At 35.9% G+C, this 17,764-nt stretch overlaps 1 protein-coding gene across 5 annotated transcripts in view; it reads left to right on the plus strand.

The window, feature by feature from the left end:
* Positions 1–17,764, plus strand: part of EPB41L4A (erythrocyte membrane protein band 4.1 like 4A) — a 322,974-nt gene that overhangs the window by 290,023 nt on the left and 15,187 nt on the right. For 4 of the 5 annotated variants that reach the window (XM_077138974.1, XM_077138975.1, XM_077138979.1 and 1 more), the window contains one exon: positions 6,773–6,892. The exons of the other annotated variant lie outside the window; for it this stretch is intronic. In XM_077138974.1, coding sequence (XP_076995089.1) covers positions 6,773–6,892 — 120 coding nt within the window. The remainder of the gene's footprint in view (positions 1–6,772; positions 6,893–17,764) is intronic. 5 annotated transcript variants of the gene reach the window in all.

Genomic DNA, 17,764 nt, shown 5'->3' on the forward strand with positions numbered 1-17,764 from the left:
CTCAAGAAGGAACCTCAGTTGAAAGTTAGCTGCTTTTCCTCTGAAGAACTAATGAAATAAATCCCCTTTTATCAAAAGCCAATCCATCTCTGGTGTGTTGCATTCCGGCAGCTAGCAAACCAGAACAGAGACCTAGGAAGTTACTTATCAGAGAGAAAACTTTCATTAACTAGCTTTGCCTGAAAATACCTTGAGCTTAATAAAAACAGCTCTATATTCAGAGACCAGTCTGCTAAATATCTTCTCTGCTATTGATGAAAATCAGTAATCCTTTGAGCATTCTGTGGGGAGAATCTGTGGATTACTCGTCCTTAGCTTTGATGTGTTGCTAGGCTCTTAGGGTTCTGAAAAGGGAGGTTTGAGGGGCGGGGCAGAGGGTTGGGAGAAGTGGTCTGGTATTTTTTGCATTAACATGAAAGTGGAAGTAACTGAGGCCTGGTGAGGATTAAAAGAATAAGAGAAATGAGAGATGCTCGGGATAGGAGCAGGACTGAAGTAAATTGGCAACAGGGATCATTTGAATCCTTCCCTAATTTTATTCTGTAACTTTAATATCATAAACACAAGTTATGCATGTGAGGCAGTGTTTGTGCTGCAGAGGACACACAAAGAGTCAGGGAGCCTGTGTTGTGAATTAGACCCTGTTTCGAAGGCCTCTGTGGTCATGAGTAGGTTACTTTACCCTCTGAATCTCATAGATAAAGTGGAATCATACCTGTTCTGTCTACCTCACAAGAGGTTTGTGAAGATCCAGGAGATAGTGTATGTGCTTTGAAAAGTATAAAGTGCATAGATAGGCAGGTACTGTTAGATCATCAAGAACATTCAGCAAGGCTCAGTAGTATCTGAAGTCTCTGAAGTCTTTAAAATGGGGCCAGGTCCCTGGAACAAAAAAGAAGTCAGTGTTTCTAGGATGAATTTGTTTTGCCACAATGTTAAGAATTTTGTTCTGCTTTTTTAGGCTCTGTGTCTGAGTAGGAAATTCAGATAGTTTTGACTATTTTAATCCTATTCCGTAAAGTCTTTTATATTATTTTTTCTAAAGAAAAAGAAGAAATTTTCTTCTGTGGCAGAAATATGGCACTGCACCTCACAGGAGTGATACATTTAGGTTGACCAAATCTAAAAGATCACGATTTTGATGGAATTTTGTTGTTGTTCGTGTCGTGCAAGATAACTTTATTGTCCTTTGTACTGTAGGACAAAATGTGTTTTGGATGGTAGCAAATTGGAACTAGTGGACATCTCTTCCATGTAGGCATAAGTAACTCTTTCCTTGAAAGCATTTCCTACCTCTCTGTCCCTGATGTAGGAGCCACAAGCCAGGTAATGATTGTGGATGTGGAGAGGGCAGTTCATATAAAGTAGATAAGGACAGTGTTCACCATGCTACAGTTCTAAGAGTTTCTGGTTTCCACTTTAATAGGACATATTGTAGCCAAGAAGTTGGAGTTTAAGGGATGATCATGATTTCTGAATCATTATATAGATATTCCTTTTTACTTTCTGGTATTTTAGAGTAAACAGAGGTAAATACCTAACTCTTTGAACTGTAATCCAACTGCCTTGATTTTTTATATTAGTTGTATAGCTTTTATCTTGTGCCCTTGTGACTGTAAAAACCTTGTGACTAACCTTCGTTTGTACCCATTTATCCAGTTTTTTTACTTTAGAGTCTTATGATCACTAAAGACAGCCCCTCATGTTTATTAATGAAGGGCCTTGGGTCAGTCCAGAACTAACCCACCCCAAGTCCAAAGTTATCTTGATATCTGAAACTGGATCTAACCAAAATAGTCCCACCTGACATGTGCAGTAACTTAAACTTTAACCTATAAGTCACCTATACCTCATTGATACTCAAAATCACACCCTTCATCATATTAAGGTTACCATTTTCTTACATATGTTCAGCAACTAAGCATGTAATCATTCCACAAGGGCTTAATAATTAGATCACCTCTAATTATATCATCTGGGGCCATTGTGTTCATTATCCTAAAACTTGCCCATCTTTTAGTACTATAAAACTGTCAGAATTACTGCATTTGGGGAGACAGATTTGGGGGTGAAGAGGCTATCTGGTCTGCTTCATATATAAGTAATAACCTTTTTCTCTCTCTGAAACCGTAGTATCTCAAGAATTGGTCATTTAAGCATGTTGGGCAAAATCATCCACTGCCTTTGTCCGGTAACAACATCAGGACTTAGACATTTGTTATGAATGATTTAGGGCTTCCAGAGCATAAGCAAAGTTGACAGAGACGACTGTGGCACTGCAAAGCCTCAACAACTAGGAATGCTGTCAGATTACTGAGTGAGGACCATGCAGGTTAAGACAGTAGAAGAGTTTGGAAGGGAAATGGCCCCAAATGTAGCCCATTTTAGTGGTGAGAGCTTGAGGAATAAGTGGAAGAGACAGACGCACCATTAAGAGCAAATAAGAATAATTTATTGATAGGGGAAGGTGGCAAAAGCAAATGAATTTTTTGCTGGCCTGTTCTAAGGGAATGTTTTGACAGATGCCTGGAATGAACGTAAATTTCCCAGGGGAAGGAAAACTACTGAAAAAAAAAAATGAGGTTGCTTTATAGCAAGTGATCCAAAAATGAGTGCAGTACATGAGGAACACGAGTTCACCATCAGTTGGGACCTACATATTTAGTTTTAGCAATGAAATGGCCAAAGGAAAGCAATGGTCTGAAACATTACATTACACTTTAGCTGAAGAGTTGAGGTTTGTTTCAAGGTGTCTCACTGGTTCGGAAACAAAAACATGATTAGAAAAATAGAGTTTCAGAGTGTAAAAGGATCTTTGTAATAATTTTATAGATGAGGAAACTGAGTCCTGACTGAGAAGGTAGGTGATTTTCCCAGGGTCTCAGTCAGAGCCGACTAATGGCAGAGCTAGGATAGGTAGAGCTCAGGAACAATGTGTATCACTGGCTTCATTTTGCTCTGTAAGTCTTCTCAGGATCAGCATTACTCATGTTCTTTCTCAGTGAATGAGAACTGGATTAAGAATTAGTGTATAGGAAGGTCCTATTAGTAAAAAAAATACTGCCTGAGTAAAGGGAGAGGGCAAAGTTAAACCCACATTTGGTGATGTAAAGAGTGTTGCAGAAAAGGGAAAACTATGATTGGGAAGACACAAGAAAGAAGAGACTAGGAATAGTCATCCTCATGATTATTATCAAATGATTATAAGGTATTTCATCTTCAAAACCTTTTGCAAAGTGTAATAAAGTGTCAAATGTAGTAAAAATCTAAATTGCATGGATAGTGTGGAAAAGTGGGCCATTGAAGTTTGGTGAGACTTGGAGAAAATATATTAGAAATTGATTCTGAAATGTCACTTGAATATGCTGTATTCTAAAGCAACTCTTTCCCTTATACTTTAATTTAAAAACAAAAGTCTTATTTTGATAACCTTCCTACCCCACTTGTTGACTCTCCATAGTTGTAGGAGGGAAAAAGACAAAACGTGGTAAATGTAAACTCATTGGAGTAGAGAATATAGGAAAGATACATTTAGCATTTTTGAGGTTCACTTTAAATGTAACATATGAAAATGAATATCTTCCCAATATACATTTCAGGGGACTTTTGCCCCCTTCACACTTTCATAATTATCTGTGATGTACATGTACATTTTGGTTTTTTAAAAGGTACTATGCCAATTTAATGTTTGCAGTATTTTTGTTCTTCATAATGTAAATCCCCATATCAAGATGAAAACATATCAGGAAAATGAGCAAAACCCAGTGCTTGTTTGTCCCATGGTTACGCATAAGTAAGACTTAACAGGCAGCATCATTAAAGGAGACATTTCTTTAATTCACTCACATTCGCTCAATCATAAACATGATACTAACTTCTGCTTCTTAAAGACCAAATTGTACAATGTTTTTGCTCCTTGGCCTAGGTCTTTTTCCTTCCCTGTAGCACCAGAGTTTTCTGAGCATTTCAGCAATGGAAATGATGACACTTCGATTCTTGTAATGAGGGAACATTAACTGGTAGCTTTTTGTAAGGGTGTAATTTCAAACTTCATTACTAGGGCAGCCACACCACCCATTACTCAGGCAAATGTGCTTCTATTGTGACTCTTCGGTGGGCCTTACATTTTTAATACACCTCGTTAGAATATTTATGAGACAGTGTCACCAGCAGAGGGCATCTGTCTTTGAAACATGGGGTTCACAATGATAAATACTGACAGTTTCACTACAGGCAATAACTCCCCACTTTAGACTTTCTGATTAAAACAATAAAAGTTAAAGGCATATTCCACAGTCTGAAATTCATTCTGATTTAGTTCTTATTACTAGAAAGGCCCAAGAAATATGTGTAGTTTTATCTCATGAGTTTTAATTTTTAACATCAGAGTAAAGACTGAATATAAAGGTAACTAGAAATATTCCACAAAGGAGAAGAGAATTGAAAACACTAATTGTACTTCCTTTTATATGTCTGTGTTCTGGGAAAAATGTGTGTTTGCCTAGGTTAGACATCAGCCTTGCAGTAGATTTGACGTCTCAAAAATATTTTAAGATCTTGCTGGCTCTTTAACTAAAAAAAATTAATAATAATATTGCTCAATTTAATTCTGCCTATGAACTATGCAGCAATGTAATTTAGAAGAGAAGTTGTAGTCTGAAAGACTCTAAGGTTAGGAGGTAGGAGACCTGAGACTTATATCTAATTTGGCAGGGGGGTCCAAAGTGGGGGTTCCTGGGGCGGTGGGGATGGGGGGGAGGGGGAGGGAGGGAAGTACCTTGCCAGCCACCTCCCACTATTTCTAACTAACCCTGGATCACTCCCCCAGGAATGTCCTGGACTGATCCTCTATCAGCAGGCCTGGGAGGTTACTGACTGTCACAAGATGCATAGAAGGCTTGTAGATTCTGGCCATGAAGAACCTTTTATATATATAAATATTATATATATATATATATTATATATATAAATATTATATATATATATATATTATATATATATATAATATTTTCAAAGAGGGGGCTTGTTTCAGAGAATGGTTAATAATTATGACCTCAGGTATACTTCCTTCTCATTTTTCTTTAGGTATTTCTAATATTAAGGTCTATAGTAGGATGTGTTCATTTTTAATTTCCTCTATACATATCATCATGAGAGAGGGAACTATTCTTAATCTGTGTAAAATACCCTAACTGTGTTCTGATAATCTCCAAATAATAGCCTATTAGAAGTGAAGGCCATTGATTGTATCCTTTAGATAGATTGTATGGTATTGAATATATCTCAACTGCTTAAAACTGCTTTAAAAAAAAAAAGTGAAGGGTTTGGTGAGGAAATGTACACAGTTCAAAGGTTTGTAGTGTATCACAGATATTTTTTTCCTCAACACAGTTTCCCTTTAATCTAGAGAGAATTAAATAGTTTATTCCTTGTGAGGGATTGTTCTTTTCAACCTGCATTTGCTTTACATTATCTCTGTTTTAATTATATGTGCGATGAATATTTGTAGTCCATTCACTGATTTACATTTGTAAGCAAATCTGGATATCCATCCCACACTCTATACTAATTGCTGGGAACAGGTATCCAAAAGGCCTGTTCAGAGAGAGAAATGACTCCAAACTTACATTGTTTTCATTTTTGTCTTGAAGCAATTATGCTCATGTGTAGTCACAATACTTGATGATTATCTGGCAGTACCCTGCTGCTGTCCCACACCCTGGGAGCATCAGCTTGTGAAATGAGCTCTCTGGGGCAGCTTCCCAAAGAGTTCACATAGATTAAAAGTGAAATATTTCAAATAACAGGTGTTTGATGGTTTTTGCTTGGAATGCTCGCAGCTCCACAGCATCATAAGTGTATTTGAGACTGTATTTACACATTTAAAAACCACTTGCTTTAATGAGGTACTTACCTCCCACTCCCCACCATTAGACAGAATTGATACACATTAGAAGTCCAGAACTTCTATAGGCTGAACGCGGTTCATGGATGGGTTTTGTTAGGCTTATACAGTGTCTTCAAATTTGGAATTAGTTGGCAATGTTGAAAATTGGAAGAGTTCACTTAACAAATCCAGATTTCTAGATTATTTTTTAAAATAGGAGGATTTGTTAGCACTAGCCTGTGATCTCACTCAGCCTCTGCTCCTCAGCCCTCCTTCATATTCCCTGCCCAGCCCCTGGCAGCGCTGAGTTCAGATGCTCTCGAACATGTGAGCAGCCCTGATCAGAATGGTATACACCTACTCCCCTGCTGATGCATTATGCAACCTATTTAACTTTTTGTACTTCTAGATTTCCATTAAAAAATGCAAATTTTATCTTCCTTGAAAATGTTGACAAGTAAAAAATCATCTTGAATTTTTAAGAGCATTTCACATTAAGATTACTCATTGCTATCTTACTTAGCAATTTTATTACTATTTTATTAAAAAGATTTTGTTTCATGATTTAAGATTTGCTTTTAGTACGTCTGTTTCTTTAAATAGTTTTTAAATGAATTTTTATTTGATACCTTCCTTTTTCTTAGAAATTTTAAGCTCAAGGTGGAGGTTTGAAAACTACTGCTTACCTACATATTTTATATATGCCTATTATAATATTTTTATCTACTTCTGGATATATTAATCCACTTAATATGTTCTTAGCTCTCAGTGACTATAATAAAATTTCTTCCCCTTAACTTCTAAATGGAAGTTTAGGATGAACCTCAAAAGAAGGCACCATTATCTTGTGGATGTTAACTTGGGATAAATGGTTTTTTATTTCAGAATAAGGCAGGAGAATGATATGGTTGATTCAGCACCTCAGTGGGAAGCTGTTTTAAGGAGACAAAAGGAAAAAAACCAGGCAGACCCCAACAACAGGCGATCCAGACATCGATCTCGCTCGTATGTGAACTCTTTTATACCTTGATTCAAAAACACTAAGCTTGAAGTAACGTGGCTGCTAGGGCAAATCAGAGGTCTTGAGGTCTAAGATGGTTTAGTTCATCCATGATTATCCCATTGTTTATTTGACAAGTTGACCTTTTGTTTGTGATATTCATTAGCTGTATTTGAAGCCGTGGAAGTTGGAGCACAGCCCCAACAAAATGTTGCAAAAACAAGTCTATCAGAACCATATTTTTACTTTGTTTTGTTTTAACAAAAGCATCCATTAGTCTCCTTTGTTCTGGAGCATGGCTGTTGGTGAGATATCTGCTGATTCTCTCCATTTGAGCCTGCAGAATTTTCTCAAGTCTCGTTCCAGATTGAACCAGATGTGAATATCTTCCCATCAAATTGCCATTTGTAAGCAGTAGCCAGTGAGTGATGCATTACCCTTTAGTGTTAGGATTTGTGTTCTCCTTCTGTTGCTAGGCAATGCCCTGTGTAAGCACAATTGCCCAATAATGGTGATTGCCAGTCCCCCAAATTAATTTTGTTTGAGCTGATAAAAGTGTATGTATACATATATGTAATTATAAGTCTGTGCATCATCCATATTTAGAGCTTCCCACCTCACTCCCCAAAGCATAAGTGAGCAGAGCAAAATACTTTTCCCTTTGTGATCCTCGGTGGTTAGATGTCTGGTATTGATTACTTGTGGAAGGAGGGATCAGTGTCTGAGTTAATGAGGACGCTGGAAGAATGTCAATGAGTGGATGTGAAGATAAACTGTGTAGATAGGTGGGAAGTCCTGAGGGAGCCAGCCAGAAGAGTTCCAGAGAAAAGCTGTCAGTGCCACCTCAGATTCCCCGAGGTCAGGAGAGGACACAGAGGGCATACCAGTACACTGCATGTCATTCTAAGGCACATTTCTGAGTCAGAGATGCTTACCTATTAATTACACGTTAACCCAGAGGATATTTTTGTTTTTATCATTAATACCGTAATCAGTCATAATAAGTGCTGTCTCTTTTCTGATAGATTTGCAAGTATTCAGTAAGCAGTGTACATCCTTATAGTTTTATTCATTATTCCATAATTTTTTTTGTATGCTGTATGGCAGGGTCACATTTCGTTATTTTTCTATGTGAGTGTCCTGTTATTGCACCACTATTTGTTGATTTTTTTTTTTGTTTTGTTTGTTTTGCTTGCTTGTTTGTTTTTTGGGAAATTCATGGACTGGGACTCGAACCCGGGTCTCCCTCATGGCAGTTGAGAATTCTACCACTGAACTACCCTTGCATCCCCTCCATAATTTTTTTTGTTTGTTTTACTTGTTTTGCTCTGGAAATTAGTTAGAATTTTGTTCAATTTAAAGCAGACGTCAATAAAAGGATTTTTTAAAGGGAGGTTTAAGTATGGAAGAATCAATTCGAAATTAACCAATGTGGATTAACTAAAAAGCATAGAACTCTGAGATTGAATCCAGTGTATTCATGGGTAAATCTCTTGCCACCCATGCTTTTTGCTTCCAATGGAATCTTTTTTCTGAGGGCTTTGTTATATAAGGTTTGGTAACTTGATATTAAATCTTAAAACAGTATTCAGTTTTTCTAATAATTTCTAAAGCATTTTAAATTCAATAAAGGCCAGTAGTGAATTTCATTACTTTTTTTTTTAAAAGGGAAAAATTAAATAAAATTCGGGGAAATCCTACATATAAATTTTGGAGAAATGAAAAAAATTATTGGAGACAGTAGTAAATAAATGGAATGATTCATTTATAAATAACATTAGACAAATAGAATAATTCAAAGTTGAGTATTGTAGTTATTACAGTCTAATTATATTGTGGGCCAAATACTTGTACATGAACCTAAAAATTTAATCATTTTAAATGCAATTTGATTGAGATATATTCACATACCATATAATCATCTAAAGTATTCAGTCAGTGGTTCACAGAATTGTCAAATAATTATGCATTCATTTTTTGAACATTTTCATTACTCCAAAAACAATAAAAATAAGAATAAAAGTTAAAAAGTACATCCAAAACATCCATATCCCCTACCTCCCCCCCTTTATTTATTTTTTCTTTATTTTCTTACATATTTGTCCATATACTGGACAAAGGGAATGTCAGTCTCGAGGTTCACATGGTCGCACCGTGAAAGCTATATAGTTATTCAGTCATCTTCAGGAATCAAGTCTACTGGATTAAAGTTCAACAGTTTCAGGCATTTCCCTCTAGCTACTCCAGTACACCCAAAACTGAAATGGAATATCTGTATAATGTGTAAGAATAACTTCCAGAATGGTCTCTCAACTTTATTTGAAATCTCTCAGCCACTGAAATTTGTTTTGTTTCATTTCTCGTCCCCCTTTTGATCAAGAAGTCTTTCTTAATCCTGTGATGCCAGGGCCAGGTTCATCCCTGGGAGTCAGGTCCCACATAGGGGAGAAGGCAGTGAGTTCACCTACAGAGTTGGCTTCGAGAGAGAGGCCACATCTGAGCAACAAAAGAGGTTCTCTGGAGGTGACTCTTAGGGATGATTTTTAGTAGACTTAGCATCTCCTGTGTAGGAATAAGTTTCATAAGGGCATGTCCCAAGATCGAGAGCTTGGCCTATTAAATTGGTACTCGCCCGTGCTTATGAGAATATCATTCTTCCCAAGGTGGGGAAGTTTAATATTTCCACATTTTCCCCCAGTCTTTCTGGGGGACTTTGCAAATATTTTTTTTTATCTTCTGGTCACATTACTCTGTAATGTATCAGGGCATCACATTAACCTGTACAAACCAACAAGATCTCACTCCCTATTCAAGGTTCCATGTAATTATGGTGTTTGAATAAACTGACCATACAAGTTAAAATTAGATAGTGTGCTACAGAAAATATAAATTTTGTACCAAATAAACATCCCTTCCTTTGGTCTCACACAGAAGTTGAAGTTTTAAAGTACAATCAACATCATACCTTACCCTGTATTCTGATGTATCTTAGTCCTAACCAGATAAGCTTCATTCATATCTCTAATTGAAGTCTGATGTCTTTTTCAGCTTCATTTTTTTTAATTGAGTGATCTGAGCTGCATTAACTAGCCTAAGAATAAACTTTTCTTTTTACATTGAGGTAATTTGAGGTCAGATTTATATACAGTGAAATGCTCTATCATAAATGTACAATTCAGTGAGTTTTGGGAAATGCATGCACAGTGTTCTATCATCCCAATCAAGAAAGTAATAATAATCCAAAAAGTTCTGTTGTGCTCCTTCAAAGTCTGTTCCTACTTCCCGGTGGCAACCTCTGTGCTGAGTTATACCATCACAGATAAGTCTTTTTTCTTTTCTTCAACTTCCTGTGAGTGGAATTATACAATATTTGCCTCTTTAAAATCTGGCTTCTTTCACACAACATAATGTTTTTGAGATGCATTCATGTTGTTGTATGAGTGGTTATTTTAAATTTTTTAGTAATAATCCATTGAATATGCCACAGTTTGTTTATCCATTTTCCTCTGGATGGACATTTGGATTGTGAGCAGTTTTTGCTATTGTGTTAAAACCTGCTACAGACATTCTAAGCAAATGTATCTGTGGACATGTGTAACTTTTTTGCCTTGGGTAAATTCTTAGGAATGGAATCTCTGGGTTAGAAGGTATTTGCATGCTTAATTTTATAAGAAATTACCAAACCGATTTCCTCATCTTATCAATATTTGGCTTTGTCAGTCTTTTTAATTTTAGCTATTCCAGTAGTCTTGCTGTGATATCACCTTGTTATTTCAGTTAGAATTTCCCTTGTGACTCGTGTTAATTGGTAACTCATATATCTTCATTTTTAAAGCATGTGTTCAAGTTTTTGTCCATCTTAAAATTGGGTTGTTAGTTTGATTATTTATTCGTATGAATTCTTTAAATTGTCTGGATACAAGTCCTTTTTTCAGATATGTTTATTGTGAATACTTTTTCCCAGGCTGTGGTTTGCCTTTTCTTTGCATTGTTTTTTTGTTGAACAGGCATTTTTTAATTTTGGTGAAGTGCAATACATCATTTTTTATCGTTTACTATTAAAGTTTTTTGTGTCTTAAGGAATATTTACCTGTCCCAAGGTCATAAGGATATTCTCAGATTTTTTTCTAACAGCTTTATAGATTTTGCTCTTATGTTTTGGCCTGTAATCCATCTCAAATTAATTGTTGTGTATGTATGAGGCAAAGACTGAGAGGTTAATTTTTTCCCATATGCTTATCCAGTTACATCAGTATTATTGGTCGAAAAGACTCTCTTTGTTGAAAATCATTTGCCTGCTAATATGTGACCCAATGCTGTTCCATTGATCTGTTTTTCTGTCCCTAAGCCATCGTACTGATGGGGTTACTGTAGCTCTTTAATAAGTCTTAAAGTTGGGTAAATTCCCCCATTTTGTCCTTCTTTTTTCAATATTGTTTTAGCTATTTTAGGTTTTTAATATTTCTATATAAATTTTTAAGTCAGCTTGTCAGTTTCTATTTTTTTAAAAGTATAGTCTTTGGTATCTTATTTATCCTTTTGACTTCTTTAAGCAACATTTTATAGTTCTTAGTATGTACAGAGTTACTGCATTTATTTTGTTAAATTTAATCCTAAATATTTTATACTTTAATGCTATTGAATGTTCATTTCTTAAATTTCATTATTTGTATGTACAAAAACAAATAATTTTTATTATTGACATGTTATCCTGCCATCCTGCACAGTTTGTTAAATTCACTTATTAGCTATAGAAACTTGCCTTTTTTGAGGGTTGATTTCTTAGGATTTTCTATATTTATAGTCATATCGTTTGTGAATAAAGATAGTTTCCTTTTTTATTTCTAATCTTTATACCTTTTATTTCTGTTACTTCCCTTAATATACTGGCTAGATCTGCCAGTACAGTGAGAACTGCAGTGTTGAATAGAGATGGTAGGAAAGCAGATATCCTAATCTTCCCTTTCTTAGCAGGAAAGCGTGCAGTATGTCACATTAACTATGATGCTAGCTAGAAGACTGATGAAGTTTGTTAAAAGGAAGCTAAGATGTTTTTTCCTTTTTTTAAATATGAATGCGTTTTGAAATTTGTATAAGCTTTTTCAGCATCACACTGAGGTGATTACATATGTTTTTTTTCTTTATTTTGTTAGTCGAATTATTGCATTGACTTACTTTTGAATGATAACACATCTTTGCATTCCTAGGATAAAACCCCAAGGTCATGATATATTATCCTTTTTATATTTTGCTAGATTCCATTTGCTATTATTTTATAATTTTTTTTCCTGTGTTCATGAGGAATATCGGTCTATATTTTTCTTGTTTTGTAATGTCTTTGTCAGGTTTGTGGTAACAGGGCTATATTGGTCTTAAAAAATAATTTGAAAGGTATTCCTTCCTCCTGTGTTTTCTGAAAGACTGGGTATAAAATTGACATTATTCCTCCCTTAAATATTTGATATAATTCATCACTAGAACCATCTCTACCTGCAGTTTTCTTCGTGGGAAGAAGTTATTATAAACTCAATTTCTTTAACAAATATAGGGATTTTCTAGATGTTATGTGTAGGTTTTAGTAATTTGTGTTTTTAAAGGAATTGGTTCATTTTATGTAAGTTGTTAACTGTTTTGCTGTTGGTGATGGTGGTGGTTTTTGGGGGGTGCATGGTCCGGAAAGTTGTTAACTGTTTTAACAACAACAAAAAAATCCATCATAATCTTTTATTATTCTTTTAACATCTGTTAGATGATGTGATATCACCTTTCATTCCTGATACTGGTAATATGTGTTTTCTCTCTATTTTTTCTTTATCTTTTCAGAGAACCAAATTTGGATTTCATTTTCTCTGTTGGGTGTTATCTATATCATTGGCACTCTTATTATTTCCTTCATTCTGTTTATTTTGTGTTTATTTGCTCTTCTTTCTTCTTTTTCCCTCTTTCATTTCATTTTTACCTCATTTCATCAGGTAACACTGATTTTAAACTTTTCTAATAGAAGCATAAAGCTATAAATATCTAAGTCCTGCATAACCTATATCTCAACATATTTTGATAAGCTCTGTTTTCATTATCATGCTGTTAAAAATAATTTCTAATTTCCCTTGTGATTTCTTTAACCATGGATTATTTAGTAGCGTGTTGTTTAATTTCTAAAGATTTGGGGACTTTTTCACTATCTTCTTCCTAATTTCAAATTTAATTCCATTATATTAAAAAAACAACTCTAAGATTTTAATCTTTTAATATTTATTGAGATTTGTTTTAAGGCCTAGCATATAGCCTTTATTGGTGAATTTTCTGGTGGACTTGGAAAGAATGAGTATTCTTGGTTCTTGAGGGTAGTCTGTAAAATGTCAAATAGGTTCAGTCAGCTGATAGTGTTTTTTCTGATCTTTGTTTTTCCTGATTTCTTTGTCTCCTTTTCAGTCACTGAGAGAGGGATATTAAAATCTCCAACCATGATTATGGATTTGTCTATTTCATCCTTTATTGTGTCAGTTTTTGTTTCAAGTTATTTTTTAAACTCTGTTATTAGGTGTTTGAGGTTAGGCTTTGGTGTCAGCTTGGCCAGGTGATGATGCCCAGGCATCTGAATAAGCAAGCACTGCCCTAAGGCTATTTTGTGGCTGTGTGATAAACCACAAGGCTGGTGTATTAAATCACCAGTCAGTTGATTGCAGCTGTGGCTGATCACATCTATGCTCTACTCCCACCAAACAAGTTCAATCAGTTGGTTTGAACCAATAGGTTGATGACTGAAGGATGAAGAGAGAATTTTTGCTGTTTCTTCATCCAGCAAGCCTCTCCTGTGGAATATATATATATATGGAACCCGGCCCTGTCAACATCTTAATTTTACCCAGTGAGAGCATGTATGCATGTTTACAGATAAATAGCCATTGCAGTTTTCTTATGGCTTGTTTGCATGGTATATCCTTTCAATTCTTTTAAAATCTGACTATGTCTTTTTATTTTAAGCCCAACTCTTATAGCTAGAGTACAGTTGGGCTTTTTTTTTTTTTTAAATCTAGTCTGACAATCTCCTGTAAGTTGACTGTATGTTATTAATAGTTTGAGGTTTAAGTCTACCGTCTTGTTCTTGCCCAATGTATGTGTTTTTTTATTAGTGTATTCATCTTTCTCTTACTTTCTTTTATGTTAACTAAATATTTTTTGGTATTCCATTTTACTTTCTCTATTTACTTCTTAACCATTCCTTTTTTATTATTATTTTTACTTTTCTGTGGTTGTTGCATGGCTTACAGTATGCATCCTTAATTTATCAGAGTAGCTTAGGACTCATACGGTAGCATCTTACAAAAAATTTAGAAATTTTGCAAAGTATAATTCAATTTTTCTTCTTCCCCTGCCCTTTGTGCAATTGCCATATTTTATTATTGCACGACAGAAACCCCAATATGCAAAATGATAGAAAATATAATAGATATGATAAAATATGATAGAAAATATCCATCATATAACTACAATGTTATCTTGGCTTAAATGATGAGTTGTTTTTTTAAAGCAATTAAGAAAACAGGAAGAAAAACTTTATAGTTACTATGGTAGGTAGAATATTGGCCCCTAAATATGTCTATGTCTTCAACTCCACAAATTGCGAATCTTTTAGGTTATATAGCAAAAGGAAATTAAGGTTGCTAATCAGCTGGCCTTCACATAGGAAGTTGATCCAGGATTATCCATGTAGGCCAGTGCAATTATAAGAGTCCGTAAAAGTACAAGAGGAGCAGAAGAGGAAGTCAGAGTGGTGCAGTTGAGATGAACTTAACCCGCTGTTGCAGGCTTTGAGGATGGAGGATGGGGGCCATGAAGCAAGGAACGTGGTCAGCCTCTAGATGCTGGAAAAAAGCAATGAAATGGTTTCTCCTCTAGAGCCTCCAGAAAGGAACTCAGCCTTGCCAACACGTTAATTTTACCCAGTGAGAGCTGAATCAGAGTTCTGACCTGCAGAACTGTAAGATAATCAATCCGTGCTGTTTTAAACCAGTCAGTATGATTTGTTTATAGCAGCTGTGCCAGTTTGAAAGTATTATGTGCCCCAGAAAAGCCGTGTTTTAATCCTGATTTCAATTTTGTGGAGGCAGCCATTTCTTTTAATCCTGATTCAATACTGTAGCGTGGAAACTTTTGATTCGATTATTACCACAGAGACCCCATCCATTCCAGGTAGGTCTTGATTAGTTTGCTGGGATCCTTTAAGAGAGGAAACATTTTGAAGAGAGTCAGAAATGACAGAAACAACAGAGAGAGAGCCAACAGAAATTTCCGAGCAGAGCTGACAGGCAGAGAACAGACACATGGGTGTTTGGAGATGCTTGGAGCCCAGCAGACGTCTCTATGAGATGTGAAGCAAGCCAGAACGTGGAGAGAGCCAAGGGAAGCCAAGAGATAAAAGCCAGCCCCAGAGAAGCAAAGTGAGGAATCCCCACAGGAACAGAGGCTGAAAGCAACAGAGCCCAGGAAGAGCAAGGGACCAGCAGATGCCAGCCACATGATTACCCAGCTGACAGAGGTGTTCCTGACCCTTTGGCCTTTCTTAAATTAATGAATCTTTCCCTAGATGCCTTAATTTGGATAGTTCTATAGGCTTAGAACTATAAACTTGTAACTTACTAAATTCCCTTTGTTTTTACATGGGCAGGCACCAGGAATCGAACCCGAGTCCTCTGGCATGGCAGGCAAGCATTCTTGCCTGCTGAGCCACCATGGCCCGCCCCTAAATTCCCATTTTTTTTTTTTAATTTTTTTATTAATCAAAAAAAAAGAAAAGAAATTAACACAACATTTAGAAATCATTCCATTCTACGAATGCACTCAGTAATTCTTAGTATCATCACATAGATGTATGATCATCATTTCTTAGTACATTTGCATCGATTTAGGAAAAGAACTAGCAAAACAGCAGAAAAAAATATAGAATGTTAATATAGAGAAGAGAATTAAAATAATAATACTAATAATATATATATATATATAAAGGAAAAAGAAAAAAAACAAAAACAAAAGATACAAACACACAAACAAACAAACAAAAACCATATTTCAGGTGCAGCTTCATTCAGTGTTCCAACATAGTTACATTACACTTAGGTATTATTGTGCTGTCCATTTTTGAGTTTTTGTATCTAGTCCTGTTGCACAGTCTGTATCCCTTCAGCTCCAATTACCGATTATCTTACCCTGTTTCTAACTCCTGCTGGTCTCTGTTACCAATGATATATTCCAAGCTGATTCTCAAATGTCGGTTCACATCAGTGGGACCTTACAGTATTTGTCCTTTAGTTTTGGGCTAGACTCACTCAGCATAATGTTCTCTAGGTCCATCCATGTTATTACATGCTTCATAAGTTTAGTCTGTCTTAAAGCTGCATAATATTCCATTGTAGGTATATGCCACAGTTTGTTTAGCCACTCGTCTGTTGATGAACATTTAGGCTGTTTCCATCTCTTTGCAATTGTAGATAATGCTGCTATAAACACTGGTGTGCAAATGTCCGTCTGTGTCTTTGCCCTTAAGTCCCTTGAGTAGATACCTAGCAGTGGTATTGCTGGGTCGTAATCCATTCTGCCATTCTATGTCTTTTGATTGGGAAATTCAGTCCATTAACTTTTAGTATTATTACTGTTTGGATAATATTTTCCTCTACCATTTTGGCTTTTGTATTATATATATCATATCTGATTTTCCTTCTTTCTACACTTTACTCCATACCTCTCTCTTCTGTCTTTTCGTATCTGACTCTAATGCTCCCTTTAGTATTTCTTGCAGAGTTGGTCTCTTGGTCACAAATTCTCTCAGTGACTTTTTGTCTATAAATGTTTTAATTTCTCCTTCATTTTTGAAGGACAATTTTGCTGGATATAGGAGTCTTGGTTGGCAGTTTTTCTCTTTTAGTAATTTAAATATATCATCCCACTGTCTTCTAGCTTCCATATGGTTTCTGCTGAGAAATCTACACATAGTCTTATTGGGTTTCCCTTGTATGTGACAGATTGTTTTTCTCTTGCTGCTTTCAAGATCCTCTCTTTCTCTTTGACCTCTGACATTCTAACTAGTAAGTGTCTTGGAGAACGCCTATTTGGGTCTATTCTCTTTGGGGTGCGCTGCACTTCTTGGATCTGTAAATTTAGGTCTTTCATAAGAGTTGGGAAATTTTCAGTGATAATTTCTTCCATTAGTTTTTCTCCTCCTTTTCCCTTCTCTTCTCCTTCTGGGACACCCACAACACGTATATTTGTGCGCTTCATATTGTCATTCAGTTCCCTGATCCCCTGCTCAAGTTTTTCCATTCTTTTCCCTATGGTTTCTGTTTCTTTTTGGAATTCAGATGTTCCATCCTCCAGTTCACTAATTGTAGCTTCTGTCTCTTTAGATCTACCATTGTAGGTATCCATTGTTTTTTCCATTTTTTCTTCTTTGTATTTCACTCCCATACGTTCTGTGATTTGTTTTTTCAGATTTTCTATTTCTTCTTTTTGTTCAGCCCATGTCTTCTTCATGTCCTCCCTCAATTTATTGATTTGGTTTTTGAAGAATTTTTCCATTTCTGTTCGTATATTCAGCATTAGTTGTCTCAGCTCCTGTATCTCATTTGAACTATTGGTTTGTTCCTTTGACTGGGCCATATCTTCAATTTTCCGAGCGTCATCCATTATTTTCTGCTGGTGTCTGGGCATTTGATCAGATTTCCCTGGGTGTGGGACCCAGCTGGTTGAAAGGTTTTTCTGTGAAATCTCTGGGCTCTGTTTTTCTTTTCCTGCCCAGTAGGTGGCGCTCGTGGCGCTCGTCTGTCTGCACGGCAGTCGGCCCGGGAAACCGCGCGTGGAGGGCGGGGGGTGTCGCCGGCCGC

The sequence above is a fragment of the Tamandua tetradactyla genome, chromosome 21 (assembly GCF_023851605.1).
Source record: "Tamandua tetradactyla isolate mTamTet1 chromosome 21, mTamTet1.pri, whole genome shotgun sequence".
NCBI classification, from domain to species: Eukaryota; Metazoa; Chordata; class Mammalia; order Pilosa; family Myrmecophagidae; genus Tamandua; species Tamandua tetradactyla.